At 45.0% G+C, this 24,012-nt stretch overlaps 1 protein-coding gene across 1 annotated transcript in view; it reads left to right on the forward strand.

Moving 5' to 3' along the window:
- Window positions 1-23,674, forward strand: part of pik3cb (phosphatidylinositol-4,5-bisphosphate 3-kinase, catalytic subunit beta) — a 43,528-nt gene extending 19,854 nt beyond the window's left edge. Inside the window, exons 3-24 of the mRNA XM_068584990.1 lie at window positions 1,657-1,852; window positions 3,775-4,003; window positions 5,977-6,209; window positions 9,242-9,424; window positions 10,841-11,008; window positions 12,523-12,612; window positions 12,752-13,006; window positions 13,097-13,193; window positions 13,456-13,589; window positions 13,697-13,747; window positions 15,209-15,397; window positions 16,170-16,291; window positions 16,633-16,776; window positions 16,901-17,000; window positions 17,467-17,663; window positions 17,767-17,876; window positions 18,035-18,113; window positions 19,498-19,665; window positions 19,758-19,881; window positions 19,988-20,133; window positions 21,250-21,382; window positions 21,828-23,674. Of these exons, the coding sequence (XP_068441091.1) occupies window positions 1,694-1,852; window positions 3,775-4,003; window positions 5,977-6,209; window positions 9,242-9,424; window positions 10,841-11,008; window positions 12,523-12,612; window positions 12,752-13,006; window positions 13,097-13,193; window positions 13,456-13,589; window positions 13,697-13,747; window positions 15,209-15,397; window positions 16,170-16,291; window positions 16,633-16,776; window positions 16,901-17,000; window positions 17,467-17,663; window positions 17,767-17,876; window positions 18,035-18,113; window positions 19,498-19,665; window positions 19,758-19,881; window positions 19,988-20,133; window positions 21,250-21,382; window positions 21,828-21,965 (3,249 nt within the window). The 5' untranslated portion in view covers window positions 1,657-1,693 and the 3' untranslated portion in view covers window positions 21,966-23,674. The remainder of the gene's footprint in view (window positions 1-1,656; window positions 1,853-3,774; window positions 4,004-5,976; window positions 6,210-9,241; window positions 9,425-10,840; window positions 11,009-12,522; window positions 12,613-12,751; window positions 13,007-13,096; window positions 13,194-13,455; window positions 13,590-13,696; window positions 13,748-15,208; window positions 15,398-16,169; window positions 16,292-16,632; window positions 16,777-16,900; window positions 17,001-17,466; window positions 17,664-17,766; window positions 17,877-18,034; window positions 18,114-19,497; window positions 19,666-19,757; window positions 19,882-19,987; window positions 20,134-21,249; window positions 21,383-21,827) is intronic.
- The last annotated feature ends 338 nt before the right edge of the window (window positions 23,675-24,012 follow it).

A 24,012-nucleotide genomic window follows, 5' to 3' on the forward strand; every position in this document is an offset into this window, starting at 1 on the left:
TCCCCTTCTTCCTGGTCTTCTTGTCTCGCAGCCGCCAGGAAATGTGTGTGTGTGTGTGCATTAAAAACGAACACTGTATTGTGTGTGTGTGTGTGTGTCGGACTGGTTTCACATGTCGACGTTCCTGCACGCTGGTGTGGTGTTGATCCGATCGCAAGTGTTTCCACTTTTGCACGGCCGGGAAAAAAGAAAAATGGCGAGCGCTCCGAGAGATCGTGGCTCCAAATGCACAGCGGATACGTGATGCGGCGTCCTCATCTGCCGGTAGCTCGAGCACTTAACTCAGAGGAAGAGGGAGGGAAGACCATTAGAGGCAATCAGGGTCTGTCACTTTTAATGGGCGGAGATGGACCTGTGGAAGAGTTAATGCTCTGGGCCACTCGAGGCCGGGTAATGAGAGAGAGAGGCAGGTGGAAGTGGCGCTGGCGGTCCAGCTGTGGTGGAGGCACACGCCCAAATGGAAACCAGGCTGTGGGCAGGTTTTTTTAAATTTTTTTACAACAGCTGGGAAAGCCACTTACTGCAGTGTGTGTGTGTGTGTGTCCTTGAGTTGCATGTGTACATCTCATGCGCCGCATGTCCAGTGCTGTGCATCTCGGTTGCAGACAGAAATAGACTTTTTCTCAGGAAGCACTTTTGACCATTTAGAGAGGAACTGACACACACACACACACACACACACACACACACACACACACACACACACACACACACACACACACACACACACACACACACACCTGCTGTACTTGATAATTACGTTAGCAGCAGCCGCTCTCTCTGTGTGTGTTTTGGGGATGGCATGCACTTGCACTTTTATGCGCGCATTATCCGTCTCTAAGTGGGAGTGTTTTCTCTGTGTGTGTGTGTGTGTGTGTGTGTGTGTGTGTGTGTCGAGGGGTGGGGGGGGGGCAGATTGTCAGATGAGAGGCGCGGAGGCTGACCTTTTTTGTCCTGTTTGCTTAGTGGGCATTCCTCTGAGCTCTGGCCGTCGCCCAAGTCAAACCCGCCGGCCTCCTGCTGGACTCGGAGCAGCGCTGCCTCCACAGGGACTCGATGACACACAATATGTTTGTTTTTTTTGCGCCAGTCAACAAGAAAAGATCTCCCTAAGAAAAACAATGGCACAATTCTGGGTTTTCTACAGCAGTGAGATTGACCGTCTCAGGAGATGAAACGTCGTCTTTTTGAGATTTCTCTCTTCTGACTTGATTTATGAGACATGTTTGCTGTAATTTTACATGTTTGTTTTTGTTGCATTGAACTGATATGATCTGTGTTTGACACTCGCAGTTGTCTTCCTGATTGTTTAAACCAGGCTCAGATTAGCCTAAACAAACAAGTTAGCTTCGAGGGGTTCTTTTTAAGGGGACTATCTCGACACGCTGACGCGCTGCTTGTTTCGTCCTTCAGGTTGCCAGACTTCCTTTTGTTTGAAAGGATGAATGACGTGTGGGCATCATCTAACCGATGCTTTGTCTTAGTTCTGAAGTTGTCAGCTCTGTAATTAAGTTTTAAAGTCCGAGTTACACTTATCCCCTTTTTAAAATACACCCTTCAACTATCCAAAAGAACTAATGCGTCCGAGCGAATGGGTACGATTCTGTCGGTAAACATCTCATTAAAACCAGGACTCTGTCCTCTGCCCCCCTGCAGGTCCTTATGGTTGAGGTGGTGTGCGGTGCCCCTTGCCATGCCTCCTGCCATGACAGACCTCCTGGACATATGGGCGGCCCACTCGCACCTGGCCGGCCACGCGCTGGACCAGGTCACCGTGGACTTCCTGCTACCCACCGGCATCTACATCCAGCTGGACGTCCCGCGCGAGGCCACCATTCAGCACATCAAGCTGGTGAGGAGGAACATACAAGCATTGTGCTTCGACCTTTTTTTAAAGTAAATGTGTACTTTATTTATCCCCAGAGGGGGAACGAGTTTGTCACAGTAGCAACAACTTACTCAGGAATGCACAATATTCAACGCATACAACAAAAGTAGAGCGTATTTATTTAATCTATACCTTTTCAGACAGACTGAATTTTATGAGATTGAACTAAAATCAACTTTCTACACTTGATGTTGGCTTGTTGTGCGTTATTGTGTTCACATCGACTGTTGTCCAGCTCACTAATAATACAAGAACAGTCTACATGAAGGCACACACGTCACACACAGCTGGTCAGTTATTATCTGATCCCTTTGTTGTGACTGTGTGTGTGTGTTTGCAAGTAGCTGTTGCTTTTCAGCGCACAAATAGCTCATGACATCATGTGTGACTGCAGCGAATTCTGTGAAGCAGATGTCAGAAGTCACAGAGTTGACAGCCCTCTTTTAGAAGTTGTCCAGGGAATGACTTGAGTTGGTTGCAAAGTGGCACAAAGTGTTTTCGGCGTTTTGAGGTTGACTCTTACCGTTTAGGGGAAGGGAGGAGGAGTTAATGGCCGTTTGTTTATATTTAGATGGATGTACACAACTACCACAAACATGTTTTCTCCTCAGACATGCAGGCACCGTGTGAAACACAGGCCCGAGGAGGTTGTTGGGGGGGGGATGTCAGAGAAACAAGTCGGTCTGTGTCCGTGTACACAACGTCTGCCTGGCGTGTTTCAAGAAATCACTCCTGGCTCTTATCTAATCGGCCCTGTGACGTGATTGAAGATACCGAAAATGGTTTTCACTTAAACGTTCCTTTTTTTTCCTGGAGCCGTACAATAAAGGCCGGTCTCTTCTCCAAGTTCGGATCGTCATTGGTGTGTGTATGGTGTCTCTGTTATAACGGACACATGGTATGGCTTCATCCCCAGAGGGGAAGCGTGGACGGATGCAGCGGGAAAGCCGTGACGAATGATGCGTCGCAGGAGGAAGCCAGCAGGACGGCTTCACTGCAAACCTCCATCGCTTATCAAGAGCAGCGGGCCGCCGCGCGGCTGCATTTCATACTAAGAAAGAGATTTCAACCAGGAAAAGTGATTACATGTGTCACCAATTGAGGCCGCGATGCTTTTTCCTACAGCGGGTTTTGTTCTGTAGCGTCAACGTGACGTGAAAGCAGATATTTGTCGGTCAGAGGGCCGGAGTGTAGCGGCGTTAACCTCCAGACGAACACATTCACACCTGACTGCAGCGACCATGTGATCGCGCCGTGGCTGCATGAATCATGGCGTGTTTATTTAAAATTATTCACGTCCTGATCGGCTCACCCAGAAGCTGCGACTCGTGTTGGTTCCTGATCGCCGAGCGGACACTTTCGTTGGTTTATTTACGTCCTTGTTTATTTTTGTTTTGAGGCGTCTGTTAGGGGAAGAAAGGAGAAGTAAAAAAAATAACTGTGAGAAATGAACTGTATGTAAATAAGGACGCTGTTCATTCAGGTTGCAGAGACTCTACGTAGGTTTAGATTAATGGAGACAATAAAAGTGGATCAAACATTTGTTGAAACTGAAGATGAGAATATGTATAATGTTTCTTTATATAATGTATTTTATAAATATATTTTTATTTATAAATATAATAATAATACAAAATATACATATAAATTTATACAAAAATATATAGAAATGTACACAAAAATCTATATAAATTCATACAAAAAAAAAATATATATATTTATTTATAAATACAGACACACATTATTTATTTGTGTGTATGGATTCTACACACACATATTCTAAGTAAGTTTGTTTAGATCAAAGGAGACGATAACCCCCCCCGCACCCCCCCTGTGGGTTTTTTTTTGTGCCGAAGCTCTTCATCCTCCTCCTCCTCCTCCCTCAGCTCTTATGGAAGCAGGCTCAGTCGTTCCCACTGTTTCCCTCCCTGGGCGAGATGGAGAGCCACATGTTCGAGTGCGTCAACCAGGCCGCCGTGCACGAAGAACTGGAGGACGAGTCTCGCCGGCTGTGCGACGTCCGGCCGTTCCTGCCGGTCCTCAAGCTGGTGACGCGAAACTGCGGCCGAGCGGAGCGCCTGCTGGACTCCAAAATCGGCGTGCTCATCAGCAAGGGTAAGACGGGGGATCCGGGGCTTTTCCCTGTTTTTAATTTAAAGTGGCAGCTCATCACACAAGCTCTCACACACACAGACACACTGCTCCCTCCCTGATTGACCCGTGAGCTGCCCCCGTTTGACATTCCCAATAAAGGAAAGCTCTTAAGAGTTGCTAAGTGGGACAGTAAATCTTTCCGCGTGCACAACACGCCCCCTGAGCGCCTCTTCCAGTATGCTAAGTATCCGTCTGCAGCTGGCTCCCATCAGCTCTGATCGGGGAGCGTGAGGATGGACTGGACGTCTCTTCCATCACTTGTCGCTTTGCGTTATCTCTGCTGATCGATCAGTGCTGTAGCGAAGCCCAGCGCTTTGTTGAAACTCTTGAGTATTCATTCATGCATAAAAGATACAAAAAAAAGATGATAATCGTATTGCATGCAAAAGATCTTAAGATATACGTGTATATGTCTGTTAACCCAATGATTTTAATGGTTTAAAGTTTGTTAATCCAATGATTTTAATGGTTTAAACTTTGTTAACCTAAGGATTTAAATGATTTAAACTTTAACCCAATGATTTAAAGGGTTTAAAGTTTGTTAACCCAATGATTTAAAGGGTTTAAAGTTTGTTAACCCAATGATTTAAAGGGTTTAAAGTTTGTTAACCCAATGATTTAAAGGGTTTAAAGTTTGTTAACCCAATGATTTTAAAAGGTTTAAAGTTTGACTGCTTTGATTGCTGCAGCAGTTTTTCAGGCAAACACACAGTTTCATCTTCTAGAAATGTGAAGATGTGTTGCTTTTCTTTGTCTTTGCACTGTTAACTGAACAAAAACAAGTCATTTAAATGCATCTCCTCGGGCAGTGTGAGGTCATACCATAAGTATTTTTCTTCTCGCTATGTTTATGACATATCTAACGACAAAGCATTCATTGATAAATGAGAATAACATCTTGTTGCAGCCTCAGTCGCTGTAGTTTCATGGCAGCATGCATGCATGCATGCATACATTTTGTATTTATTTCATCTTATTTGATGTAGTCACACTGTGGCACAAGGTCACACACACACAGACACGCTCAGCCCTCTTCTGACCGAGATATCCAGGGTTATGGAAATCCTCTTCAGACGGAGAGATTTAGGGCTCTGAGTCTAATCGAAGGAGGCTCGGACGATATTGATATTCTCTCCTTCCTGGCTCCCCTTTGGTCTGACATGATCTCTAAAATAAAAAAGGGCTTTTGTCAGAGCGAAGTGGTGACTTCAAAAGAAACCCCACAGGCACATCTGGCTCGCACACACACACACACACACACACACACACACACATCTAACCTTGTGAAGAGTGCAGTAACAAACTATTTACACACTCACACGGCCAACCATGTTTTCTTTTTTTTTTTCTGTTCCCCTCTCCAGAAATACAGTCACACGTACCGGCTCGCACACTCACACAAAGCAGCTAATGTGGTCCAGAGCCCTTCTTTGAATGCTGAGGGTCATATGAATGTGAAATGTTGTTTTCATTACCAAGAGACTATTGTGCAGCGCCCTTTTGCTTTCAAAAAGACGGAGACAAAAGCTCTACAGGGAGCCGAGAGATAAAGTACGATCAGACTAACAGCATGTGTGTGTGTATATATACACCTACCTACAGTGTATATATATATTTATATTTATATATCTACCCATCTACCTCTGGCATTTGAATATTCAGAGGCTTTAATCCTGTGAGTCACACATTCAGTGCTGCTCGGTGCTTGTGTCTGGCATAAAGTGCTGCACAGGTGTTTGAATTCACAGGCTTTAAAAGATGCATAATCATGCGTACTCGAGCTGCAGCTTTCTACTTGACAGCCCTTTGAACTTCTCGTGTTAAAACAACAAAAAACTGATTTCCTCCAGGATCCGTGACATGATTATTCATCTTCTTAACTCCTTTTTTTCACGGCAAAGCCGTAACGAGGTCCTTTTTTTCCCCGCCGCCAGGGCTCCATGAGCTCGACGCCATAAACGACCAGGAGGTGAAGGACTTCCGCAGCAAGATGTTTCGCCTCAGTGAAGAGAGGATGCAACAGGTCCAGATGATGACGCGCACGGAGTGGCTGCAGGCCTGCTTCTCCCCGCAGCTGGAGCCGCCGCCGGCGGGGACGGCCGGCGGCGACGGACCCAACGACCGGCCGGTCGACCTGAAGGTCATCATCCACTTCGACCAGTCTCAGGTGAGGAGGCTCCCAGACGTTTCACAGATACGAAGACAATCGCTGTAAGAACAGATGGACGTGTTGGTGACTGTTGAATCGAGGTCATCGAACCTCTAACGCAGCACTTAGTGTCCACAAATGTTTTTTTTTTATCATGAATAATTAACCAGATGAAAATATGCAACTAAGTTACAAGCAATAAAATCATCAATAGCTCGCACATTGTGTGATTAATCTCTCTATTGCGTTCAATGGGAAGTGTACAGGAAGTATCCTCCCATCAGAAAATCAAAGTAAAACATTGTTTGACAATAATGTAACTTCCTACAGGTCTACTTCCTGTTCCACACATCCAGGACAATTGTTTCTACGTAGCACTTTTTTTTTCCAAAGGGGAAGAACCTTTCACAGCACGAGGAGACGCAGGAGTATTTCTCCCCGCGCGAATCCTTTTGATTTTATTATTTGAGTTAACGGTAGAGAATATAGCGCTCCAGCTCGCATGGAAAGAGCCAGATGATTTGGTTTTGAGCATCTCGAGCGGGGGGACGCCTCCCGGGAACCTTCCCGTCGGAGGGTTTTCCCGGCACGTCCGACCGGTAAAGGCGCCTGCATTGGAGCCAGAAGTTATCATGTATTATATTTATATATATATATATATATATATATATATATATATATATATATATATATATATATATATATATATATATATATATATATAAATAAATATAAATATATATATATATAAATATATATATATATATATATATATATATATAAATATATATATATATATATATATATATATATATATATATAAATATAAATATAAATATATATATAAATATAAATATATATATATATATATATATATATATATATATATATATATATATAAATATAAATATATATATAAATATATATATATATAAATATAAATATATATATAAATATATATATATATATATATATTTATATATATATAAATATATATATATATTTATATATATATATAAATATATATATATATATATATATATATATATATATATATATAAATATATATATATATTTATATTTATATATATATATATATATATATATATATATATATCTCGTCTGGGCTGGAAACGCATCGCGGTTCCCCGGGAAAGAGCTGGAGGAGAAAGGTGGCGCTCGAATACGCTGCTCATGGTTCCATCAGCGCCTGAAGATGGAAGGATGAGAAAGATTAAATGGGATAAGAAAGATTTGGTTCTTATTATGTATAATAAGAACTAAATGCTTTTTTACTTTACCACCTCGTCTTAGGACTCGGGGTTGTTTGAGGTTACGTCCATTTGCCTTCCAGGAAATTGTACAAACACAATAAACTTAAGGATAAATGAATTAAATATAATTGGGTTCTTTTTTATTGTTTAATGACTTTACATTTATTATTACGGGAACTGGCACTTGGATGGATTACGTTATGCTGGGAGGGATGCGTGTACTTCTTGGGAGAGAGACAATTTATTTACTTGTAATCGGGGGCGGGGGGGGCGTCTTAAAGTTAAGTCGATTGTGCGACACACACACACAACGTACAAGGTCTCCTCGTGCAGATACGCAACAGCCCCCGAGATCTGTCGACAGCAACTTTTTGTTTTTCCGTGTTTGTAAAAGCGACGCGTTGTTTACGCCAGGTTCTTCCCACCTCCCTCCCGAACACCCGCCTTCGAGCGGCGTCTTGAGCTCTCGTTGGCCGGTGCGGCGCAGCAGATTCACAGTGTGACTTACTGCGAGCGCACAAAACCAACTTGTTTGAGCAGAAAAGAAAGGGAGTCGCCATGTGACTCCACCAGCGCAGACACACGCACTGTGGCTCGAGCCCAACTAGCGAGTCATGTGACAACACATTAAGTGGGTCAAAAGCATCAGCGAAATTGTGCCATCCTCCCGGACACACACACACACTAATGGCGTGCCAGCTCAAGGGACTCGTGCGCTGATTTTTAAAATTAACTTTCCTTTTTCTTCCTGCTCCTTCTCTGAACTCTCCGACTGTCTCCTTCCAACCGTCTCTCCTCTGCTATATCAAAAGTGTTATTTCATTATGAAACAGATGGTCTTGTCCCTCCAGACCTGTGTGTGTCTGTGATGTTGATCAAAGCTCAGATAAACACACACGCGCACACAAAGACGGGCCATCTGTGCCACGACGCTCAGGTGGACATTGGCAGGAAGTCTTATTTGGGAGGTCGGACACAATAAGCCACATTACGGACAGGAAGTGTGGCGGCGTGAAGGTGAAAAGGACCAGTCGGGTTATTCAATATGTGATTGTGCTCTGAGTCTCTCTCACTGCATCCTAATCATAACTTCAGCTTGTGCTGCCATGATCTCCCGGTGCCGTTGGTTTCTCGCAGTGCAGTGTAGCCGCGACCTTTCTTTGTTAATTATTAACGGACGACTTTTTGTTATTTTTTTTATTATTAAACCCCCAGGAAATTATGTTTCCCTCTCAGGTATCGGGTCAGCGCTGAGCTATAAATAGGAAGTATATTATACTGTGGAGGAGGCGCACGCACACATCGGCGCACATTTCTAGAGCACAGTGTGAGTTCATTCAGCCACACACACACACACACACACACACACACACACACACACACACACGTCCATCAATCTTATTCTCTCTCGCTCTACCCTCCTTTCTCTGCTCATCTCATCTCCGAACCCATTAGCCTCTGGGAGCGAGGAGGTATATTTTTTGGGGGGGGTAGGGGTTCATTGTAGCCGGCATATCTGGGCCAAGACTTCCTTCCCCTTCAACCGCCCGCTGTTTACACCTCGATTAGCGACCCGGGATGCAAAGAGACGACTTCTCCAACAGGATCGTAAAGCTGATTTTTTTAAAAATGTGAAAAGCGGAATCGCCCTCCGTCCCTTCTTGCTCTTCGCGCGAAAAAGTGTTCACTATCGTGGTCCAGATTTGACCCATAGACAGGTCTAAATAATCTCTTTTCTGGTTTCTCTATTTTCCTCCCCAACGTCTTGTCTTGCAGGACTCGGCCAGTCTGAAGGTGCCCACGTCCTGCGTCCCCTCCGAGCTGATGGAGCAGGCGCTGAAGAAGTGGCTGACCACCCACGGGCCCGAGGAGGAGGAGGCGTGGCGGGGTCAGTACGTGCTGAGGGTCAGCCACTGTCTGGAGTTCCTCTGCGGGGACCAGCCCCTGATCCAGTACAAGGTCAGAGGCCTTTTTTTTCATGGCCGGGAATAGCGGAGCGAGTCCATTTTAAATGTTTTAAATAAAAGCTGAAACATCTAAAGCATGGTTAGCCCAACTCTTCTCGGTCGGATAGAGTCGCATCATTTGATATGAGTGACAAAACATATGAAGGTAGATTTGTGTCTTTGTGACCTGAGCAAATTTTTAGTTTGTAAGTAAATTATCTCAATCTTTGCTCTCAATTAAAAAAAATTGCAAAAAAAGAGAAAAAAATTGGGAGAATTTTTTTTTTAAATTTTTTTTTTTTCTTGAGAAAGATTTTTTTTTTTTTTTTTTTTTTTTTTCTCTTAAGAGAATTTTTTTTTTTTGAGGAATTTTTTTTTTTTTTTTTTTTGAGGAATTCTTTTTTTGGAGATTTTTTTTGTGTTTTTTTTGTGTTTTTTTTTTTTTTTTTAAGAGCAAATTTTTTTGGGGAGTTTTTTGTTTTTTTGAGAGAGCATTTCATTTTTTTGGAGAGAGCAATTTTTTCTTTTGAGTGCATATTTTTTTTAATTGACAGCAAATATTTGGAGATAATTTGCTTGGGTAAAAAAGACACAAGTCTACCTTTAATAAAAACGTCTGTTTCCAAGAAGACACGTCGGGATAAATATTTTCGTAGCGATTCGGATGATGAACTTTGTGTTTGCAGTGTGATTGTTTGTGTTGATGCAAAAGAGTCGTGCAAACCACTATTATTGCTCCATAATAAAAACACACAAGATAGGAAAAGCGTGAACAGAGTCCCTTCTTCTTTGCCCTCAATATATTTATGTTTGACGAAGGTATTAGCCGCGTGGGGAGTTTCCTGTTGTGATGGAACGAGCGGTTACAAACGTGTTGACATAAGGGCATCGCACAAAGGATGCACCAAGTGGGCAGGAACACAATATCAGCGCCGGAAGCACAAATGTGGGTCTGAGCAGGTAAAAGCATACGTTGCTGCGTGCATGAGAGCAACGACTGTAAGCAGAGAGAAAAAGAGAGAGGGATATGTAAATAAAGGCTCGGTTCAACGTTCAACAAAGGAAAACGTTTTAATGGCCACGAAACTCGACGGCGAGGTTTTATTGCACCCTCTGTGTTCGGCGAGCTTCGTTTTGTTTGGCGTCTTTTTTTCCAAAGTATTTGGAAAAGGGATGGGTCTCTGTGTGCCGCGTTCATTTGATCTGGAAACTTCACATGTTGCGGCTTGTTAATTAGACCGCGTTGTGAGTTCCTGCAGCCGATCCTCTCTGCACTTCATTCGCAGTGCGGCAATGCTTTTGCAGCCGGGACGAAACTGGGGGGGTGGGGGGGAAGCTTGTTTTTGTGTGTGCATGATTTAAAATATGCACACGGCTAATGAAACCCCCCCCAACCCCACCCACCCACCCCCACCCGTCTTGTGCGCAGTACATCCGCACGTGCATGCAGGCCAAGGAGTCCCCGCGCCTCACCCTGGTGCACACCAGCGCCGTCCAGGGCATGTTCGACAAGGAGATCTCCGCCATCGGCGCCGTGGTCGGCCGCAAGTCCTCCAACCCGCCGCTACCGCTCCCGCCCAAGAGAAGAGTTCCCACGGTGAGTCCCGTGTGTGTGTGTGTGTGTGTGTGTGTGACTCTCTTTTGTGTTGTGGCGGATCTTGTCGAGTCTACATCTGCTAATGGGTTTGTTGCTGTGTTTTTTGTTTTTTGTTTTAAAGAGACAAATTGGGAGTCTTTAGTGGCTGATGTGAAGTCAAACTAATGATGTCATTGAGTTGGAATTCCTTTCATATCCTTTTTTTAAATAATTTTTGTATAAATGTGGTTTTTTTCTCTGTCGGTCTCAGATGCTGCACACGGCACCGTTAGGACTCCAGCAGAAAAAAACGCTCCCGTTGTTCTCTAGATAACAATCGCTTAATATCCGCCAGAGTTCTCGCTTCACCCGAACACAGTAAAAAAAAAAATTAAAAAAAAAAAAGCTCCGCGGACAATTGACTCACCTGCTCGGAGCGAGGCAGGTGTGGAGGTTTACCGAGCAAACAGGCGCTTCAGCCGCCGCCACCTGTCTTTTTATGAGCCGGTGCGCTGGAGCGAGGCCCTGCCAGCGTTTGCTGAAAACATTGCGAGCTCCTCGCTGCTGCCAGGTGCACAGTGACATCACTCCTCAATGTGTGTGTGGCCACACTATAAATGTCAGGAGGAATTTAATTGGCCTTCGTTAGCGAAGTCTCCCGGGGTTTTTAATTGCCCGCTGACAGTTGTGTTTGGAAAGTCTGTAAATATCCCAGGTGTGAATCCTCATATAACGTGTCATAATAATAATAATAATAATAATAATAATAATAACGGGTGAACCTTTTGCAAGCGTTCGATCTGTGCACAGGAACAAAATGGCAGCGTAGAAACTCTCTTTACCTCCGTTCAAAAGAAAGCCCCAAAACCAATTTATAAGCTTTTAGAGAGTCGCAGCAGAGCCGCTTTTAGACTTTATTTCTTTTAGAAATACCGGTACGTGTCCTTTTTTGTTTATTTGCTTGCGTCTGATGGTCTTTTTCTAGGCAGCAGGCAGACTTTTATGTCTGCTGTTCATCAAAAAAAGTTCTGATTTAAGATGCAGATCACAGATTCATGGAGGGTCGACTTCTCCACAACCCGAGACGGATACATAATCCTCTCGGAGAAAAACAGTTGATTAAACTTAAATGTTGAGTGAGTGTATACAAAGAATGCTTTGTACATTATTTTGAGTGTGAGGATACACAACTTGCAGCTCTTGTTTCGGCCTGTAATCATCGGGGGAAAGACGGTTATCTGACACGTGGCACAAAGACAGAGGCGGCGAACGGCAGGAAGTGCGCTCGTCAGTCACGTTCACGGCCTCCACGTTGTCACGTGATGTTTTTTTTTTCCTGCTGACCCTCTCAAATCCACTGGGCTCGACACCAGAATGACCCGCTTGACCGTCCCGCATTGTTTTGTGTTTTTAACGTGCTGGCGGGGTGTGAAGCAGGACCGTGTTGTGGCGCGCATATTTTCACAGCGGCATTACGCTAATGTACCGCTCACTCGATCCTCAAGTCTCGCTTCCTCTCCTCTCTCTCTCTGCAGCAAGTCCAGACGTGTGTGTGGGACGTGTCCAGCCCGTTTAAGATAGTCCTGGTGAACGGCAGCAAGGTGAACGCCGAGGAGACTGCCAAGGTAAACGCTTGCTTTTACCTTTTCTATTCTCGTGGTTGTGTCACTGCACACACAGAAAACCTGCATGCATAGTTGCTCCACGCGGCTAAAGCTCTCGTCCTGTATTTAATGCATGTTGTGCCCCCTTCAAACCCTGCAGGTCCAGGTGAGGGCGGGGCTCTTCCACGGCACGGAGCTGCTCTGCAAGCCGGCGGTGAGCAGCGAGAGCTGCGGGCGCTCGGACCACACGTGGAAGGACAGCACGCTGGAGTTCGACCTCTCCGTCTGCGACCTGCCGCGCATGACCCGCCTCTGCTTCGCCATCTACGCCGTCATGGATAAGGTCAAGAAGCAGAAGTCCACCAAAAACGCCCACATCAACAAGTACCAGACCATCCGCAAAGCCGGGAAAGTGGTGAGAGACCCGGCTCGAGCCGAGGGCCCGGAAAAGTAACGACGACCTCGTCAATGTGGCGTTGACAAATGATGTGTCTCTCCTCTCCAGCACTACCCTATAGCGTGGGTCAACACCATGGTGTTTGACTTCAAAGGCCAGCTGAAGACCGGAGACATCATCCTGCACTGCTGGTCTTCCTTTCCTGGTATATTTATTACATATTATAACTTCGGGACGGGCATTTTAGGTCATTTCCATATTTGAGTTCTCTCTCTTCTGGGTGTTCGCCGCGGCGTGCAGCGCCATCTCTCCTAAAGTGATTACTGATACACATTGAGTGCGTACTGATGTCTAAATGCAGCACTCAAACACTGGTTGCCCGTCCCTTCCGCTGATGCATTTAAAACCAGCGCACCTGGCAGCAGCGCATGTGACTTCATGCGTGTCTTTCGCGCGTCTCCCTCCAGACGAACTCGAAGAGATGCTGAACCCCATAGGAACCATTCAGACCAACCCGTACTCGGAGAACGCCACGGCGCTGCACATCCACTTCCCGGAGTACTCGCGCAATCACGCCATCGTCTTCCCTCCATTCGACAAGGTCGGACAGCGACCGCTGGGTTTGTCCCACATTTTGTGCCGATTTTAAAGTAACTCCGACGGCGCTCTCTTACTGGTTCTGTTGTGTGTGTGTTTTTGTGTGTGCAGATATTGGAAAAAGCCGCAGAGATCGCCGGAGCGAGTGACTGCGTGTCCATGGTGAGTTCATACCGCCGCTGCAGGAGGTGATTGTGTAGACGCGCTCGAGCATTTCCACGCATTCAGGATGCGTACAAGAGCAGAGGAAAGTAAAGCGATACGCGGCGTTTTCAAGTTGGCCGCTAACAAGTGCTGCATTGTTTCTCTCTGCTGTCTCCTCCTCTCTCTCTCTCTCACACACACACACACACCATCGGTGTAGTATTATCTCGCACTGCCAGTTTCCCTGGAAACCCATTGTTATCACTTTGGCAGGGTGTAGCTGCAGAATTATTTCAGTCCCCTTCAAAAAAAAAAAAAAACTGCAGACTCTAATCAGATTGCTTGTATGTTTTTCCTGTCGCGGCTGAAAAGCTCATGGGCGTTTCAGCCGGATACGTAATCCTGTGTCAGGTAGAGGGCATGCCTGAACTCACTCCTTTTTATAATGTGTGTGTGCGTCAGCAGCGGCTCCTCTCATGTCGTTCCTCTGTACAGAAGGTTTCTGTGTTTTGCGTTGACGTTAATGTTTGAAGGACGCAGTCCTCGTTGTGATTGGTCCGCCTCCGTCTCACACGCAGAGCATCAGGCCTCGTCGGTGTTGAGCTTTCATTTGATGCAGGAATTGTCTGGATGCTTTGATGCACTCCTGCCCCCCGGTGGTGGTTTCTGGTCACTGCTGACGTTTCCTTGAGCAAGACACTGAATCCCGAGTTGCTTTTCAGCAGCACAAAGCTCCTAAAGCGCTTTGGAAGGTTTAAATGAGACCAAATGTAAAACTATGTAATATGACACAAATAAAGCTACTTTTTATTTTTCTTCTCCTTCTTTCTTCTCCTTCTTCTTTCTTTCTTCTTGTTCTTCCTTCTCCTTTCTTCTGTCTTTCTTCCTTCCTTTTATTTCTTCTTTCTTCTCTTTCTTCTCCTTCTTCCCTTTTCCTTCTTCCTTCATCTTTCTCCTCTTTTTCCTTATTTATTCCTTCCGTCCATCCTTCTTCTTTCTTCCTCCTTCCTTCCTCCCTTTCTTTTTCTTCTTTCTTACTTCTTTCTTTCTTCTTCTTTCTTCCTCCTTCCTTCCTCCCTTCTTCTTTCTTTTTCTTCTTAATTCTTTCTTTCTTCTTCTTTCTTCCTCCTTCCTTCCTCCCTTCTTCTTTCTTAATTCTCTCTTTCTTCTTCTTTCTTCCTCCTTCCTCCTTCTTTCATCCTTCTTCTTTCTTCCTCCTTCCTTCCTCTCTTCTTTATTTCTTTCTTCTTCCTTCCTTCATCCTCTTCTTCCTCCTCTCCTCGTCACGTCTTCCCAAACTTTCCTTCCTCCTCCTCCCAAACTTTCCTTCCTCCTCTTCTCCTCTTCATGTCTTTTCAAACTTTCCTTCCTCCTCCTCCCAAACTTTCCTTCCTCCTCTTCTCCTCGTCGCGTCTTCCCAATCTTCCCTTCCTCCTCTCTCCATCCCTCCTCACCCGTCCCTCGTTGTCTCCTCCTCAGGGTCGCGGGGGGAAGAAGTTCCACATCGAGCTGAAGGAGATCATGGAGCGCGACCCGCTGTCTCAGCTGTGTGAGAACGAGAAGGACCTGATCTGGACGCTGCGCTACGACTGCAGAGAGAACTTCCCCCAGTCGCTGCCCAAGCTGCTGCTCTCCGTCAAGTGGAGCAAACACGAGGACATGGCGCAGGTCGGTGTGCGCAGAGTCGCTTGAAAGTTAAAGTGCTGCCATCGTTTTTAACATCATTTCAGGCCAAGAAGAACTCATCGTCTGTGTGACGACGCTACTTCAGTGTTCCAGCTGGAGACTAAAGGGAGAAAAGTGGCTTCAAAGAAGGGAAAAATGCTTTAAAGTCGCATTTTAAAGATTTCATTTTGATCAGAAAAGTATTTTTTAAACTTAAAAAGCAATTGTCGTACTCTATAAATATGTTTTCACATGAATGTCTTCTTATAAGCGGATGAAATTCACTGTATTTGTCACATCAATAGAGACGGAAATTATGTTATTTATTAGTTTGGACAGGCAAAAATGATAATTCCATTATTTTGTACGATATTGACGTGATGGTTTTACATCTGCATTGGATCAGAATAGTTTCATTGCAGTTCCACTCAGATTTGACTAAATCCGTCTCTGAGTACAAAAATAATCTCTTCTCATTAAAACTAACAAGCTTTTTTCATGCTGAATACAACTAAAATGAACTCACTGATAAACCAACTGCATTGTTGTGTGTTTTTGAAAAGCAGAGACGCACAAACGCATGTGAAGGAAAAACACAAAACGTTACTTAAACATAATGAAGCGCAGGAAAGAAAACTCCATTATTACTGGAGGACTGGAGGAGCAGCCGTGAGGGTGTAACAAAGGTTTTAGTCACCGAGCGACGCGAGGACGACATGTACCTCTGATTTAATGTCTTGGTGTGAGTTTCTGAGTGTGTGTGTGTGTGTCTCAGCTGCAGGCACTGCTTCAGATTTGGCCCAAACTGAGTCCCAGAGACGCTCTGGAGCTGCTGGACTTTAACTACCCCGACCAGTACGTCAGAGAGTACGCAGTGGGCTGTCTGCGCGATATGAGGTACAGATACGTCTCACACACACACACATGCTGCCTTCTCTTCTGTACATGACACACACACACACACACACACACACACACAGGCCTTGTCTGTTTGTCTTCTCTGTTTGTCTTTGCCTCATAGTCAAGATCTTGCGTATCATCTCCTGTAATCCTGAAGAAAGATAATGAAACAAAACCTCTGTCTCTCTCTCCGTCCTCTCTCTCGCTCCGTTCTCTCTCTCTCTCTCTCTCTCTCTCTCTCTCTCTCTCTCTCTCTCTCTCTCTCTCTCTCTCTCTCTCTCTCTCTCTCTCTCTCCTCCTCTCTCCTTCTCTCCTCTCCTTCTCTCCTCCCTCCTCAGTGACGAGGAGCTGTCTCAGTACTTGCTACAGTTGGTGCAGGTGTTGCGCTACGAGCCGTACTACGACTGCGCCCTCACCCACTTCCTGCTGGAGCGCGCCCAGGGGAACCGCAAGATAGGACACTTCCTCTTCTGGCACCTGCGGTGTGTACAGACGCCTTGCGCATTAGCGAAAGAGGGAGGGAGGGACGGAGGGAGAGAGAATAAGTTTGTGTGCTTGTGAGAGAGAGTTTTTTCTTCCTCCTGACGGTTCTGCTGCCCTCTGCAGGTCGGAGATCCACATGCCAGCTGTTTCAGTCCAGTTCGCCCTCATCCTGGAGGCCTACTGCAGAGGCAGCATCCCTCATATTGAGGTTCTAAAGAAACAGGTAGGACACACACTCACACACACACACACACACACACACACACACACACACACACACACACACCAGTTTGCCTCCTTACGTCCTCAGTCCCATCGCTATGCCAGCCAGAGTAGTCTAGTCAGCGCCCGGCAGGACTAGATTCCCGGTATTTTTGGCTCGGCAGCGTCACCCTCCTGACCTTTGACCTTTTGCCCCCCTCCCTTCCCCTGCACAGTTTCATTCTGACAGTCACTCCTGTGGACGCTTCCCCTCAGTTCTTCGTCATTTGTGTGACCTCTTCCTGTGTGGAAGAAGCCGCACAATGCTGACACAGTCCGTAAAAAGGAGAATGAGCTCAGTCGCCCTCGAATGGGAGCGGAATAATCTGCCGAGTGGCTTCAGACAGACACACATTGTTTCCTTGTTATGCGTGTTGTATGTTTTACTAGTGATTCTATTGTCTTAAGTGTCGTTCTCACTGTTCCAGGTGGAAGCCCTGAGCAAGCTGAAGTCGGTGAACGAGCTCATCAAGCTGGGAACCATCAAGACCGCTCGGAGCAAGACCAAGGAGGCCATGTTGACCAAAGAGGCCATGATGACGTGCCTGAGGCAGAGCGGCTACTCGGAGACGCTGTCGGACCTCCACTCCCCCCTCAACCCCAACGTCCTGCTGTCCGGCATCAAGTAAGACGACGCGGGCTCGACCTTTTTAAGAAGCGCTGGAACTCTTTGTCCTGTGTTTATGCGGCGCGTCATCCCTCTCTCTCTCCTCCTCTCCCTCCGTCAGTGTGGAGAGGTGTCGGTACATGGACTCTAAGATGAAGCCTCTCTGGATCGTTTACAACAACAAGCTGCTGGGCGGAGACACCCTGGGGATCATCTTCAAGAATGGAGACGGTAGGAGTGACGAGAAGGAGGGAATAAAGAGGGAAAAGAGGGTGGAGGAGGAGAGATGTTGTGGACTGTGAGAGATTGAAATCACTTTAAACATTCAACTGAAATAGATGCTCGATATTTTTCTTTGTAAATTGAGAGAATGTTTTCTCTTTCTCTAGACCTGAGGCAAGACATGCTGACCCTCCAGATTCTGCGGCTGATGGATCTGCTATGGAAGGAGGCTCATCTGGATCTCAGGTGAGTTTTTGTGTGTGTGGGTGTGTGTGTGAGCGCGCGTGTGTGCGTTAAACAGACAGACATTGTCGAGCGTGTTTGTTGCTGCTCTCTGTAGGGAAGGGGAAGCTCGGGTGGGGTGCAGCAGAGGAGGGGGGCGACGCTAAAGCACCCCATGCTAGTTTGACCTCCAACCCACACAGACACACACACACACACAATATCTGCATTACGTCCTAATCAAATCCACACGTTCACAAAACCCCTTTTTCTCGCTCCGTCATGCGCGGACACATCTGGAGCCGAGCGTTGGAGGGCGGCTTGTTTTGACAGTCGAGCTTGAGGGGACGGTGCTTCAGGTTACAGGGACACGGGTTCAGGGTTGGAGCGCGGTGACGGGACACCGAGGGAGGGGGGGAGGAGAGGAAGGGAGGGAAGAAGGGAGGGAGGAAGCCGCTACGATGCGGTGGACCTTAGTGGCTTTTGGTCTTCGTTCAGTCAGACCGCTAATTGAATCTAGGAAGCGAGCCGGTTTTGGGCGTCTGGTTTTAAGCGTCGGGTTTTGGCCGTCGGGTTCGAGGCCGTCGGATATGTGAGACTTGAGGCCACTTCGTCAGTAAGGAAGGTCACGTAATTCTGCTTCCTGCTGAATGAAGATTTACTACCATCTTGTGGAGGGAAAGAAGACAGAAAAAAAATCCACCAATGAGGTAAAATAATCTGATCTGCGTGCCGTCACATAATCGCTGTGCGTCCTCTTCCAACCGTGGCTGCAGTATGGTATTAAATATGAATAAGCATCCAGCTAAACCACCACATTTAATATATTTATCTCCTAAATACATTATGGGATCTACAGTAACACACACACACAGCTACATTTACACTGACTGACTGGTCAAATGACCCTAATCAGGGTTTTCTAAACTTGTTTTTTAGGGAATGTATTTCATTTATGTGTTGAAATTCATTTACCAAAACTCCAGAGCGGTCACTACTACATGTGATATTTATTCCAGTACTTGTATGCATATGATATTTTTTCCAGTACTTGTATGCAGAGTGTTTCAAGTGTCAAGCAAATGTCTGAAATGGGCTATTTGTAACCAAACTGACTAAACTTGTGGCAATAAGTATGAATGTTGAGGCGACATTATTGTTTTCATTAAGAAAAATGTACATTTGTATTAATTTATACATTAAGATAAAATAAAATAATCCTTTAGTGAGGAAAATACAGGATTACTGCTGCTTTGCTCACGGTAAATAAAGATCATAAATAAAGATAATTATACGTAAACACAAACATTTGGTTTCAGACTGTGAAACAAAATAAAGTATATTAATAATAATATTAATAAAGACGCATTCAGCACTTTCTTTGCTTCCGTCTCTCCGCGGCGCTCAGAATCGTGCCGTACGGTTGCCTGGCCACGGGCGACCGCTCCGGGCTGATCGAGGTGGTATCGTCGGCCGACACGATCGCCAACATCCAGCTGACCAGCAGCAACGTGGCGGCGGCGGCCGCCTTCAACAAGGACGCGCTGCTGAACTGGCTCAAGGAGAGGAACTCTGGGTAAGAAGCCGGTTCCCCAACCGGAGGAGGGACAAAAAGGAGAATCCAGAAAACCAAAATGTGCTTAAATGTATTCTTTTTTCCATCGGCAGGGATGCTCTTGAGCGCGCCATCGAGGAGTTCACGCTGTCGTGTGCGGGCTACTGTGTAGCCACCTACGTCCTCGGCATCGGAGACCGCCACAGCGACAACATCATGGTCCGCAGCACCGGACAGGTTTGGCTTTGTTTTGTATTTTTTTTACGTTTCGCGTCAGTTTGTTCTTTTCCTCTCTCGTCACCCGACGCTCACTGGTTTTTAAAATATTTTTCTGGCTCGTCAGCTCTTCCACATCGACTTCGGCCACATCCTGGGCAACTTCAAGTCCAAGTTCGGCATCAAGAGGGAGCGCGTGCCGTTCATCCTCACGCACGACTTCATCCACGTCATCCAGCAGGGCAAGACGGGCTACACCGAGAAGTTTGGCAGGTTTGTTCCACTTTTATTTCTTTTCCTTTTTTTTTATTGTGCCTCTACCGCCTACTGCTGGTGGGAGGAGGTACTGCACCAACGTCCTCTGCAAATTAACACTCGCAAAAAAGATTTATCTTTATAAAAAGTGTATGTGCCGTTTTAGAAAAGACAATCTATCTTTATTCCCTTTTTTATGCTTATGTAATCTTTTTCTTTTTAACTTTACTAAGTGAAACAACGAAGATCAGCATCTCTGTGTTACATTTAGCAAGCTAATGCTAATTATAATACTTTATATTTATTTGTTAAGTTTATTTTCATACATTTTTTTATATATTTAATTCTTTAATTGTTTTGCTGGAGTCGACTCATTTGGAAGCAAAGCCACATAAAAAATTCTTCCCTATTTTCATACAGTTCAAAATGTTCATTATAGTTATATTGATTTTACATAGTTCATTTTGTTTTTAATTGGCTTGTCGCTCAAATTTTTATTGCATAATGTGATCAGATGGATTGATTAAGATGACTTTGTTTGGACCATAAAAGAGATAACGGACTTAATTTAATGGTCAGTCAGCATCTCTAGTAATTAAATAAACGTTAAGTAGATAAATTAACTTTGTGGTCGACATCGCTGCTCCACTTTAGAAAGCAAAACCTGGGTTGTTATTTGTAATAATAATGATAATAATAATAATAAAAAGATTATTATGCAAGGGATATCATGAGAGAAGTGTGTGTGGCTTCATGAAGCAGCACTTATGAAGTTGTTTACAAAACAGATGGATACTGTCACTGTGACCTACATTCATTACGGTAGCGCGGGACACCAGACCGCTGACGTAAACTCCTCGTGAAGCTCAAGTTACCGCGGGTCAGAAATAGTCCACGTGAACCCGCAGTGTGTGGTGAAGTAGTTGTCTGTTGTTGTTGTGTTGTCTGTATGTGTACAACTGTAAAAAAAAAAAAGAGAGAAGCACGCGTTTAGGTTGTATTGCTGCATCAGCAAATGTGGTACCTTTTTTCTTTAAATATCCAGATTGGGTCAAGAATCAATCGACATCGGAGCCGTCATCTTCAGTATATATTTATTTATGTTTTTAATGCGTCTCTGTGTCGGTCTTGCAGTTTCCGTCGGTACTGTGAGGAAGCCTATCTGGTCTTGAGGAAGAACGGGAACCTCTTCATCACCCTGTTTGCCCTCATGCTGACCGCTGGACTGCCTGAGCTCACCTCCGTCAAAGACATCCAGTACTTAAAGGTATCACACACACAAACACACACATACACACACACACACACACACACACACCTAACCATGACATCGCAGGACGTCTTCAGAATGCATATTTTGTGGATCGCTTCAGCTTTGTCACTTTTGACGACTCAATTCCGCAAAGAGAAAAGATGACATGACGTTATGAATAACAATAAAATATGAAAGTGACCTTTCACCTCAATGTGCTCACCTGAAAACTTTATCTTAATGTTTGAAGAGGATTTTAAAAACGAACAATGAAACTTTATGCACATTCACTAAATGAATACTCTAGGTTACAAACCAATCCAGTACTTCATACTGTGAAGTACTTTAAAATACTGTGTTATTATGGTAAAATTAAGCAATGTTGACATCATTTGCTGCAAATATCTAACATTCTGTGTCTGTTTCATCCCACAAACCCCCTCTTCCTCCTCCTCCTCAGGACTCTCTGGCTCTGGGTAAAACCGACGAGGATGCGCTGAAGCAGTTCCGCCAGAAGTTCGACGAGGCCCTGAGAGAGAGCTGGACAACCAAAGTCAACTGGATGGCCCACAACGTGGCCAAAGACAACCGCTCCTAGAGCCGCTTGAGATCCCTCAGAGGGGTCCTGGTGGGCAAGAGGACCCGGTGAAGTCGGGGCTGCAGAGGACACATGGGGAGGGAGGGGGGGTGTCAGCCGCCCTCATCTGAAGAAGGGAATCGAGCAGAAAAACATACCAAACGCGAGCAGATTCACCCCCCCGGACGCTCTCCATACACACTCCCTCCTCGCCTTGCATCGCCCCTGCATGGTGCCTCCTTTTAAAAAAAAAAAACACACACACACACAGAAAATAATCACCAAATTCACGGTCTCGTGACATTTCTGGGGAATCACGGTGGGTAAAAAGTCGCTTTTGCACGTTTTGCACAGGCACAGCAACAGCTGATGGAGCACGCGGCCAAAGGAAGGGAACTGAAGCATCCACTCTACACACACACACACTAATAATGAGCTGTCCCCATGGAGCGGGCTGACGACGACAATAATAATAATCATGTCTCGGGGCGGAAGAATTTCTGTCCGACGGACTTGAAACTGGGCTCGTGTGGACTCTTGAGGGGGGGGCGCTCGGTTTGACCACGCCCCCAGGACTGCTTTGACCACGCCCCCAGAACTGCTTTAAGAGCAGCGGAGCCAACAGGTGGGTGGAAAAGAGAAACAACCGTCTCCCTATGTCTTAAAACGATGTGCACAACGCCCGCAGGAAGTGCATCTTAACGCCCCTCGCTCCCGCTGCCTCAAAGTGTGCCTCAAAACTGCGGGAAGATTGTATTTTTTGTTTTTCTTTCAATTTTTGTTGTTGTCATTTTTAAGAATTTTACCACAAGACGTCTTACGTGCCAGACTACTCCGTTAGTCCACAGAGGGAACTTGTGTCGGGGGGAAATAATAATGACGGAAGAGAAGGATCGACTGGAGGAAAAGACGCCCGGAACCCTTTTTTTTTTTTTTTTTTTTAATACACCATTGATTTCAAAATGTTTTACCGGAAAGACGCATACGAGAACATTTCAAATGTCTTTTTTAATGAACTCAAACACTTTATTTTTATCTTTGAAACGACAACGTGCATTGTTCCTTTTCAACGTTTTTTTAAAATCGAGAGCATTATTGGACAAAGTGTTACCGCCTGCGAGTTATCGCTCGCCAACTTGTCTTAAGGTCTTAAAAGGACGCCGGCCTTTTAAAAGCGCCGTCCCACTTCATGCTAGCAACCATGACAAACTCGCTGAGGAAATAACTGATGCTTTTCTTTTTTTTTAACATGTAAGGACCAAAAAAAAAACTACGGAGGAAAAAAAAGCAAAACATTTCGGTAATTTCATCGTTTTAATTATTATCTGTGTCTGAATTGAATGTGAAAACATGTGCCGCTCTCTTTTTAAAGTGTATTTGTTTTTATATGAGCAGGTGTGGGCGGAGCCTGGGGGGTCGGTGTGGGCGGGGTTTTATCAGGAGGGACATTACACTGCGATGCAAGAAGCTACTTCCTCGTCTCGACATACGATGCTCCTCAGCATCCGCATCTGTGTTTTGAATTTTTCGTGCAATATCCGAGTATATGAACCATATCTTGTTGTACAAAACTATAATGGTTGGTTTACGTGTGATGCAGCTGTATTTCGCGCCACTGGCCTTTTCAAAAAGTCTCAGACACTGGATATTGTCAAATGTACAGGCTTTTATTGTTTTGCTGTTTTTTTTTTGTTTTCATAGGAGTTTTATTAAAGTTATTTTCCACCGTGCTGCATTTCCGCCTGTCGCCCATTTCTTTGCTCTCTCGAAGGATAAGATGATGAACGGCACGCACAAAACGTCCAAAATTTATAAGCAAAAAAAAGATGTCAGTCTATTTATGAATGTACTTTCCACCTCTATGATTTTACATAGAAACACATCATGTCCCATCTGTGAAATAGCTAGTAACTAGCTGTGAGAAATGTATAAAAAGGGAAGTACGCTATCAAACATAAAAATGTAGAGTGGTGTAAAAGTATAAAGTTGCATGAAATAAATACTCCTAATATTTAACTGTTAGTAACCGTACTTTTATTTTGTTTTACTGTGACAAGTCAAAACATTA

The sequence above is a fragment of the Clinocottus analis genome, unplaced genomic scaffold (assembly GCF_023055335.1).
Source record: "Clinocottus analis isolate CAN_PGR_092001 unplaced genomic scaffold, fCliAna1.0.p SCAF_2, whole genome shotgun sequence".
NCBI lineage: Eukaryota > Metazoa > Chordata > Actinopteri > Perciformes > Cottidae > Clinocottus > Clinocottus analis.